The sequence below is a fragment of the Papaver somniferum genome, chromosome 10 (assembly GCF_003573695.1).
Source record: "Papaver somniferum cultivar HN1 chromosome 10, ASM357369v1, whole genome shotgun sequence".
In the NCBI taxonomy this organism is placed as follows: Eukaryota; Viridiplantae; Streptophyta; class Magnoliopsida; order Ranunculales; family Papaveraceae; genus Papaver; species Papaver somniferum.
This window is the reverse complement of record NC_039367.1, coordinates 160,365,659-160,376,382: the sequence shown is the minus strand read 5'-3', so window position 1 is coordinate 160,376,382 and position 10,724 is coordinate 160,365,659. Positions and strand designations below refer to the sequence as shown.

The following is a 10,724-nucleotide window of genomic DNA, read 5'->3' as shown; positions in this document are numbered from 1 at the left end:
AATACACCTGGATCGATCGAAAACGAAATCAAACGGATATTACTTTCTCATTAAGCAAACATTAAAGATAAAGCTTTTTAACAAGTACAATGACAACCAAACTCAAACTTAGACACGTAATGTTCCTTCATATACAGTCTTGATGACTAGTAGGTGTCCATTTACTTTCTCCGGCAAATCTGAGAATTTGTTTGGCTTTCTTACTTTCTCACCGGCCGGCCGGCACTGAGTGAAACATCTTTCATTTTTTTCTCTATTGCAGATTTCTTCAACAATAAAAAGGGGTATTGATGGATAGATTTAACCTTCTCCCAGCAGAGATTACATCGGATATTCTCACCCGTTTACCGGCTGAATCAGTTCTAGACTGCAAGTTAGTATCCAAAACATGGAAGAATGTTATCCAACATCGATCCTTCTCTAAGTTGCACACAATTCGTCTCCTCAATCATTCTGCAACAACTTATTCTACAGATTTTTGTAAGTTGAGTTTTCTTGCCTTTACAGATGTGGGACGACTATACTATTTTGATTATATCGAGAATCACGAGATACCCAATATCGACAGAATTATGAGGATCAATTTAACATCTCCATTTAAGTATAATGTTTTTGTTGGTTCCTTTAATGGCTTGATATGTCTTAGGGGTAGGGAAGAGAGGTTCTGTATTTATAATCCAATTACAAAAGAGTATGTTATCCTCCCTCAACCTAAGATCAATTTTCGTCAGTGCAAGGATAGGTGCATCGGATTTGGTTATCTTCCTTTAACCAATGAGTACAAAGTTGTTTTGATGTATAAGGTTCCCAATTTTGTAGAGGTCATGGTGTACACTCTTGGCAATGGTAGTGGTTGGAGAAACCTTGGAAAGTTTAAAATTGAACTGGGATATGCTTATGCTTTCGAAGTACATGGTATCTTTGCGAATGGAGATCCTCACTGGATTCACAGACGAAGAACGATATTTCTGGTCTTTGATTTGGCAGGTGAAAAGTTCCGCAAACATCTTGCACGACCTCCTTTGACAAGAGGCTGCAGTTATTCAGATTTTGGAGTTTTGGGTGGGTTTTTATTTTGTGCACACAGACGTTATGATTCAGTCAGTCAAAAATTTATCTGTTCTAAATTTTGGCTGTATAAACAGAAGAACGGTAACTGTGAGTGGAGTCAAAATTTTACTGCTATATGTACCGCACCGTTAGCATTTACAAAGAGTGGCGGTATCTTCAGTTACAGTTCTAGCTATCTCAACTCCCTTAAAAGGCTGTTGGGTTCTAATGAACAATTTGTTCAAATATTCTCTCACAAGAACTCGTTAGTTTCATTGAAAGATCTAGGAGAAGAAGGTTCAGAAATAATGCAGCAGTCAGTTAAACTTGAGAAGCGAAAACGCTGTGATTAGCTATACAAGCCAGCTGTTCTAGTTCGATGAAATCTCTGGAGACATATATATGAACTGGTAATCTTCATTATATATGGAGTATTATAAATTGGACAATAAAAAACCAGTTCACCATTGAGTATTGTTGGTATATTGTGGTGCGTAGTCAAAAGACCAGTAGATATATTTTTATTCAATGGGAGTGATATTCTCATTTGGTTATGCTATATTTACTTTTCATACTTGGATTTTGTTCATTTAAATTCAGTGGGTTACTAATTTACTATGATGCATGCTCTAGTAGCTTATTTCGCTTGGAGTATAATAAATATGTGCAGGCGAAATCAGGGAGAGTAAGAGCTTCCAGGTATTACGAGGGAAGGCTCAATTTTAGCAAGGGAATTACCGACTACCACCGTTTACTATTAGACATGTTTCTCGCAAATGTAGGAGTTTCCTTATAAAACTGTGGGCATTGGCAGCACAATTTCTGGGAATGTCTCTGTATCTGACAACAATGGTCAATGGATCCTCCTATATTTGGATTTGTGCATTTGTTGTTTTGTCATGTATGCTTAAAGCTGCTGAAAAGGTATCAAGCTTTACAAATATTGGTCAAATTAATTCGAGAGCTAGCAATAATATCTTCTCGAGTTGATCTTTCGAAATGGCCATAATAGAGTTAGGCCTGCAACAACAGTAGATATCTCAATTTTATGTTACTGATCTTATTCTTGTTTGTAGCTCTTTCTAATCTTGTTATATGCATTATTGCAGCAAAATCTGTTTTCAAGTTTTTACATTTAGGGTTTTTCTGATATTCCCAGGGTTTTGTTTCTCTTAGAGGAAAATTTTGCGGAAAATGGGTCATTTATCCAAATATTTTTAAATCACGGTTAAAATGGACGAGTAAAAAATAGTTTGGGTGAAATGGCAAAAAAAAAGAATAGTAAGGATGAAACTGGACACATCCTGTGTAAATTAAAAATAAGAAAAAATATTTGAAAATGGGCACGATGAAACTGGTTACATCCTGCCTATTTTTACATTTTTGTCCATTTAAACAGTATCAAAATCTAACTGTCCATTTCACCCAGCAATTGTTGATTTTGGTCTTTTTAACCAATTTTATGAAAATTTTGCAGCTAAAGATAAGTTCAAGTCAAGTCTCACAAAGTCAACCAACTCCAAGTCCTAACTAGGCAAATATTAGAAACCGAACCCAGACTAGGGAATTTCTGGTATTAGTCCAATTTCTATTCTCATAAATTGGTTTTTCGAGCATCGCTATAAATGTTCGGTTCTCACAATACAAAACTACTACTCTCTATACGCCGAGTCCAGTTTTCTTCAACTACAAGGAGGTTTTGATGGATAATTTCAACCTTCTCCCGACAAAGATCATATTAGATATTCTCATTCGATTACCCGCAGAATCAGTTTTAGATTGCAAGTTAGTATCAAAAACATGGAGATATCTTATTCAACATCCACTGTTCTCTAGGATGCACACAAATCGTCTCATTAATAATTCTGCAGCAGTTTATTCTACTGAATCTTGTAAGTTGAGTTTTCTTGCCTTGGCTGCGGATCAACAACTTTATTATATTGAATATGTTGAGAATAATGATGAGACACTTTTAAATAAAATTGAAAGGATCAATCTAGCACCTCCATTCAAGTGTGATACCTTGGTTGGTTCGTTCAATGGTTTGATATGTTCAAGGGGTCGTCAAAAAGAGAGTTTTTGTATCTACAACCCATGAAAAAAGAGTATGCTATTCTCCCTGAACCTAAGATTAATTTTCATAAGTATAAGAATAGGTGGAGTGGAGTGGATTTGGCTATGTTCCTTCAACCAACGAGTACAAAGTTGTCGTAATGTATAAGCTGCCCAGATTTGTTGAAGTCATGGTGTACACTCTTGGCAGTGCCTTTGGTTGGAGAAACATTGGCAAATTCAGTCTTAAAAAGAACTATGTTTTCGGAGGATTTGGTATCTCAGCGAATGGAGCTCTTCACTGGATGCAGATAAAAAGAAAAATGATTTTGGTTTTTGATTTGGCTGAAGAAAACTTTCACGAACGTTTTTCAACACCTCCTTTGCCAACATGCTGGTCTTCGGGTTTAGGAGTCTTGGGTGGGGCTTTATTTTGTGCAGATAGATATTTTGCCACCGTAGACTCGCATTATGATATATGGCAGTATAAACAGCTAAATGACATGAATGAGCAGGACCAATATCAGTCATTGGGTTGGAGCCTAGAGTTTTATGCAGATATCTGGCCGTTAGCATTCACCAAGAATGGTGATGTCTTAGGTTACGGTTCCAAACATCTCGATGTTTATGACCCAAAATCGGAATTCTGGAAAGAGATGGTGGAACTTAAGGAACAATTTCTTCAAGTGTTTCCTCACAATAATACCTTTGTTTCTTTAAAAGAACTAGGAGAAGAAAGTACACAGACGATGCAGTCAGTAAAAACTAAGAAGCGAAAAGGCCGTGATTGGGAAAACTAGCAGCTGGTCATACTTTGATGATATCTCGGTAGGAACTGGTAATCTTGGTCTAGGTTATTGAAGAAATTTGTAGAAAATCTGATATCAAACACTTAAGAAAGAACACAAAAGCTAAACTCAAACAAATACTTCTTTTAATTGATATATTTCGACTCATGGCTCAACAACCTATTTATATGGTTAACAAACTTGACTCTCAAGAAATAAAGACTTTCCTAACATAATCAAATTCTAACAAAGAAACTTCTAGACAATTCTCACGTAAACTCTAAAATAAGTAAAACTTGCAACTTAAGTAAACTTCTAAATACCGTACCACCGTGTCAACAATACTTGTTGATCCATCCACATCGTGTCAACTGTATCAGTTGATCCAACCACATTCTATTCCGGGTATATTAATTAAATACCCATAGATTTGGAACCCTTCAAAAATACCCCTATCACATTATAAATATACCCCTCATTTTATATATAAATTTTATTCATTTATAAATAAATTATTTTAGTAATCTATTCCACATGACATTTTTACTTATTTCAAAAAACAATAATTTTCTATCTCGATCACTCTGTCACCTCCTCAAACTCCACCGACGGCAATTCACCACCACCACCACTCCACAACCATCACCACCGCCACCACCACTTCACAACCATTACCAACATTTACAACTCCACCACTCATCGTTACCGCCGACACTACCGCCATCGGGACCACCTTTGCCTCCAAATCCACCACCGTTGCCGCCAAGTTGATAGCAAAATTGAAAATTTAGAAATAAGTTAGGTCCAGATTTTTGTATCAACAACCGAAGTTGACACCAAATTTTGATGTCAACAACCGAAGTTGATATCATACCTGATGTCAACAACCCAAGCTGTTACCAAAATCTGGTGTCAACATCAAAAGTTGATCCCAAAATCTGGTGGCACCATCACCTCCACCGCCAGCATCACCACCACCACCACCAACATGTGAGATAATAAATAAATTAATTTTCATTTAAATTTTTATTAATATGGAAAAGGTATTTATATGATTCAAAATTAAATGAATTACATTTTGGAAGACGAGGGGTATAATTATTGATGGATAAGGGTATTTGTGAAATCCATGAAAAAGGAGGGTATTAATACAATTTCCACTTCCGTCAACTCTCATAGTTGACTCATACTATTGTATCAACAATGCTTGTTGATCCCTCCGTCTTCTTCATAGTATCTTGGTTTATTCTTCAACATCCTCCCTTAAACCAAGATACTCTTTGCTAATCATTCCAATTTTCCACGCAAGCACATGAAAGTGTTAGACTTCAAAGACTTGGTGAAAATATCAGCCACTTGCTTTTCACTCTCAACAAACTCCGCAGCTATTTCCTTAATATTTACAATCTCTCTGATGTAATGATATTTGATGTCAATGTGCTTACTTCTTCCATGTAGCATATGATTCTTAGTTAATGAAATTATAGACTTGTTATCACAAACTATTGTTGTAGGTGTCTTCTGTTCTTGAAATATTTCCTTCAACATCATTCTCAGCCACACAGCTTGTGCAGCACAATTACTAACAACTATATATTCAGCTTCTCTTGTAGACAAAGCAACAACTTGTCGCTTCTTTGATGACCAAGAGAAAAAACCAGTTCCTAACTGAAATCCATAACCTGATGTGCTCTTTCTTCCTTCTGTATCACCAACCCAATCACTATCAGTAAATCCAACTAATTTTGAATCTTCTGAAACATTATAGGGAATTCCAAAACTAGTTATTCCTCTTAAATATCTCAGAATACGTTTTGCAGCTTGTAAATGTGATTGTCTGGGTTCTTCCGTAAATCTACTTACCAAACCAACTGCATACATAATTGATAAGCACGAAAGTGCTACATTTTATACCCATATTTATATTAGCTATGACTCAATATTTTGACTAATGACACTATTTTAGTGCTTTTGCAGAAAGTACTGGAGAATTGGATTACCCGAAAAAGTATCGCTAAAATGCGAAGCTAAATGGCGTTTCCATCCAAAATCAGCTAATGCTCTGAGCACAGAAGGAAATGGGCTGAAACTTCACTATTTTCAGTCACCACATAACATTGATTGCACTTTGCATTCAAGCCCATAACCAACCATCAGAGAGGCAGGTGAACCCTAGTGGATTAAAGAAGATAGAGTGGGACGTGACTTCATTTTATTGCAGCAACATCTTCATTTCTATTCAAGAGAAAAGGGGTTTGGTTAGTGTTCGAATAATGAGGATTTGATGGAGATTTCTTCCAGTAACAGCGACAACAGATTTGCCGGTTCGTATATCAACCAAAATTGGGAGATGTCTCAACAATTCAAACAGTGGAAGAAGGTCTGGAGAAGATGGTGATCTGAGGATAACAGGTGGTGCTGTGATTGAGTTTGTGTGCGAATTGCTGAAGATTTGGAGCTGAACTTTATGCCGACAGTGGACATATTAATGATATACCGAGAATGGAATTCATGCACCAAAAGTTGATGGGGTGTATGTGAAGATTTGAGATGAAAGAAAGAGTTGTACTGTTGAGTTTGGATGTAAATTCAAGACAACAACATGGAGAAGAAGCTCTTGTGTTCATTAAGAAGTGGTGGCAGTGATTATGTTCACAAACTGATGTTAATGGTGGCGGATTGAATCAATGCAGACGGAGTTCAGTCCACGGGACTATACTCAGTGCGATGGAGCTGAAGTTGATAGCTGTTCTTGAGAAATACCTCAACTGCATATGAACTGAAGTTGGTTGAATCATTGGTGTTTACCGGAAGTTCATGAGAGTGGTGGATTCAGTCTGCTAGCTTCCATGTGGGGTTGTTCAATTGCATGGAGGATGGTCGCTGGTGTTGTTCACATGGGAAGATGCAACGAAGATATATAGGAGACTTCAATGGCTTATACAAACAAGAAGATGGAGCAGCTAGTATTGACTGGGTCATACTGGGATTGAATGTGTGCCGAGGAAGCAAACAGTGGAGCTGAATACAAGGGTTCCGTCTGCAGTATCCAGCGATGCCGAAATGAGTATGGAAACTGGTTGTAACTGGTGGAGTTGCTTAGAGGTTCAGGTCGAAAGAAAGAGTGTTGCAGAACACGAGGAGATGGTTGCATTCGAAGCAGTTTGGTGCTTTGGCCGGAGGAATAGAAGACGAAGAAGAGTCTCGTTTGTTGGCTGAGATTAAGCTACTGCTGTGATCGGCGGGTGATGAAATTAGATGACCAGACGGAATATGGATAGGGGTGATGTTCTGTCTGGAATGGAGTTGAAGTTAGATGGTCAGGCAATTATAGTTGGCTTGCCTGGTTGCATAAGGAGTTGTAGCCGAGACTTAGCTGGACACTGTTGAGTTGGACTTCAGCCGTTGACGTGTTGTGGTCTGACATTTTGAAGGACAGTTAGTGATGTTGGCTAGAGAGTTTGTTGTGGCCGGAACAGAAGGCAACAAACCGTGAGAACTTGGCAGTGACTGTTGAGATGGTCGAAGAATGGAAAGAAGAGTAATGGACTGGGCCTTGGGCCTTGGCAGATGTTGCTAGGTCTGATGTTAAACTCGCAGCTGCACTTATAAAAACGGACAGAAATAGATTATGGGAGACGGCCGCGGCACAGAGCCGTGAAGAGGGAGTGGGGTTTGAGGATTAATTTCTCCCAATTTCGTTTTTGCTTAGGCTAGTGTTGATTTTTCCATTTTGTTTATGGTTTTTGAGAAAGCTATGACTAGCTAGAGCCATGTAGGGTTTAGATAGAAACCAATTTATTTATATGAACTCTACGATGATATTTCTAATAATGATTAATTGATTAGTGAATTCTCTTCATATGGCTTGGTGTATTATCGCTCATGTGATTTTCTAGATTATTTATGTTTTTGAATTGATATTTCATGCTTCGGTTAAATCCCTAGATGAGGTATGCAAGGATTGATAGGTACTGCTTTAGAATCATTACCCATGAAGCGAAGGAAGTTACAGCGGAGAAACTATACTTTAGAATTTAATATATCATCTTCCGGGACATGAGATTGATTTCGAAATTTGTCTTGAGTAATAAATAGAGATTGGTAGAGTTTTATATGATTGAATTGATGGAAATCGAAAACCCTAGTAACTCTTTCCTGTTTTGTGTATTGTCAAAATCATTATTATTTTATTTCGTCCCAATTATCTTAAACATCGTTAAAACATCACCTTATTGATTTGTTGATTCTTGGTATTAGTTAGTAGAAGTATTTCACACTCCTCGTGGGAACGACCTGTACTTGCCATTGTCTACTAGTTAGATGCTGTGCACTTACAGTATTTATTGTAGGTTTCTGATCCTATCAAGTTTTTGGCGCCGCTGCCGGGGAGTGGTAGCAAAATACTCGCTAGTTGATATCATTGTATATAGCTTATTTTTAATTTTTGTAAATAATTTATTTTTGTTGTTCTTTTAGTTCTTTTTACGCAGTTTGTTTGATTTTTTTTTAGGTACTTTAGTCTGAAGTGCGGGCGAAAAGAAAGTATGCACTCGCAAGATATTTGCAAGAGCCACTTGGGAGATCCATTAGAGGTTTGCTTAGCTCATTTTGGGTATGATTTTGATGACGATAGTGTTATTTGTGAAGTCAATGCCTTGTTAGACTCCACACCGCTGTTAGACACTAATAAATGGAAATCCAAACTAGAACCTCTAGTTTTGTTCGAGTCTCGACTAGTTCCATCAGTCGAGAAAGTTTCGACCATGACCTTTAAGCCATTAAGTTCAGAATTTTTTTGTCTTGATGATATTGATAATGAAACCGTTTTAGATGATAACGGGTCTATGAGTCATGATATTATTGCTCCATTTGAGCCAACATATGTTCGTGTGCCCTATTTTCCTCAACTAGAACCAATATCAGCCGTAAAAGTTATTTCCGCTAATTTAGAAACTGATTTAGGGCGTGCACCTCAACTAGAAGCTATTGAAAAATTTATACCTCTTTGTGTGAATGATTTACATATCCTGACAATGAATGGATTGATTACTAAGGATTGTTATTTATGGGGAATGGATTCACATATATCTTTGGATGATTATAGTTTTTGCAGGTGCATATTTTCAGCTGACCAGATTGGTTGGGTTGATCCCCAAATTTTCAGACTCTATATATATGATTGGCAACTTACTTTGGGGTATCAACCTCATTTTGTTTGAGATTATGTGCTATTGAAAGCAGGGAAACAATATATTTCTCTTCGTGGGAGTCAACCCATCAGATTTGTTCCCTTTTCTCTATTTTTTTTTATTTGTTTATTTTTTTTTTTGCAATTTATAATTTCCCACCTTGATTTCTACGTTGGATGACTCAATTACATTGAGGACAATGTAATATTTAAGTGTGGGGGAGTGGCACTTTGGTTAGGATTTAAAAAATAAAATAAATTATGACCAGCTGTGTAGCGGGTCTAAAAAAAAAAAATGACCAGCAGTGTAGCAGGTCTTTAAAAAAAATATTATTATCGTTATGGTTTCTAGGGTCATGACCAGCTGTGTAGCGGGTCTTTTGTATGGTATTTTCTATGACCAGCTGTGTAGCGGGTCTCTCTCTCTTTATCTTATTATTTGACCAGTTGTGTAGCGAGTCTAAAAAAAAACAAGATAAAAAAATGATATGACCAGCTGTGTAGCGGGTCAATTCTTTGCTTTGCTCGAGGACTAGCAAAATATAAGTGTGGGGGTGTTGATAAGCACGAAAGTGCTACATTTTATACCCATATTTATATTAGCTAGGACACAATATTTTGACTAATGACACTATTTTAGTGCTTTTGTAGAAAGCACTGGAGAATAGGATTACCCGAAAAAGAATCGCTAAAATGCGAAGCTAAATGGCGTTTCCATCCAAAATCAGCTAATGCTCTGAGAACATAAGGAAATGGGATGAAACTTCACTATTTTCAGTCACCACATAATATTGATTGCACTTTGCATTCAAGACCATAACCAACCATCAGAGAGTCAGGTGAACCCTAGTGGATTAAAGAAGATAGAATGGGACGTGGTAAATAAGGTTGTCGTTCACTCGGACTTGTTGAAATTGATTCTAGGCTTAAATATAAAAATAAGAAATTATTTACAAAGTATGTCACGGGATGAAGAATTCACTGGGACTCATGATTTCACTGCTTTCATATTCAAGTGGTTCAAAAATTAATCCTAGACATTTATCGCTCAAACAAAAGAAATATCAACTCTAATATTTTGCCAAGGATAGATTTTGTAAAACATCAATTGTAAACTACAAGCATAGTGTATCTAAAGCACCTAAGACTAAGCATACACTATCTAACAAGATGACAATTGATTAATAGAAATCATAAATCATAAATCATTTAAAATCGGTGCAAAAAGTATATAAAAGAATTAATCAAATTACCACATTGATGAAATCCAGCTTCCTCCGTCATCCCAATGTTGGGTTTAGCTCATTAGGTTGGAAACACGCTCGAAAAATAATTTCATTGCTCAAAGTGTTTACAAATAATGAAAATGGGAGAAAATTATTAACGCAATGATTTTATTTTCTCTCCCCAACTCTCCACCTCAAATGTGCTCTCTAGCTCTCTATTTATACAAACAAATACACATTACTCAAATATATTCTTCCATAACTCCAAAATCTTCTTTTTTTTAATTAAAAATATCTTCATGAATTTTTCCTTCTCTTTATTCTCCATATTTCTTTACTAAATTCATATCTTCTTTAATTCGCAGAATAAAATCCAAGATAAAATCTTCCAAGGATATCTCTCTTGTTTAATACAAG

The 10,724-nt window shown here is 36.6% G+C and overlaps 1 protein-coding gene across 1 annotated transcript; it reads left to right on the top strand.

Moving 5' to 3' along the window:
• Positions 1–290: 290 nt before the first annotated feature.
• LOC113316722 (F-box/kelch-repeat protein At3g06240-like) lies at positions 291–1,403 on the top strand. The gene has a single exon (XM_026564868.1). It carries the CDS (start codon positions 291–293, stop codon positions 1,401–1,403), a length of 1,113 nt encoding a protein of 370 aa, XP_026420653.1.
• Positions 1,404–10,724: the final 9,321 nt, after the last annotated feature.

Bases quoted from the DNA above. Each gene is read 5' to 3' on its own strand.
- LOC113316722 (XM_026564868.1), top strand. From the start codon at position 291: ATGGATAGATTTAACCTTCTCCCAGCAGAGATTACATCGGATATTCTC.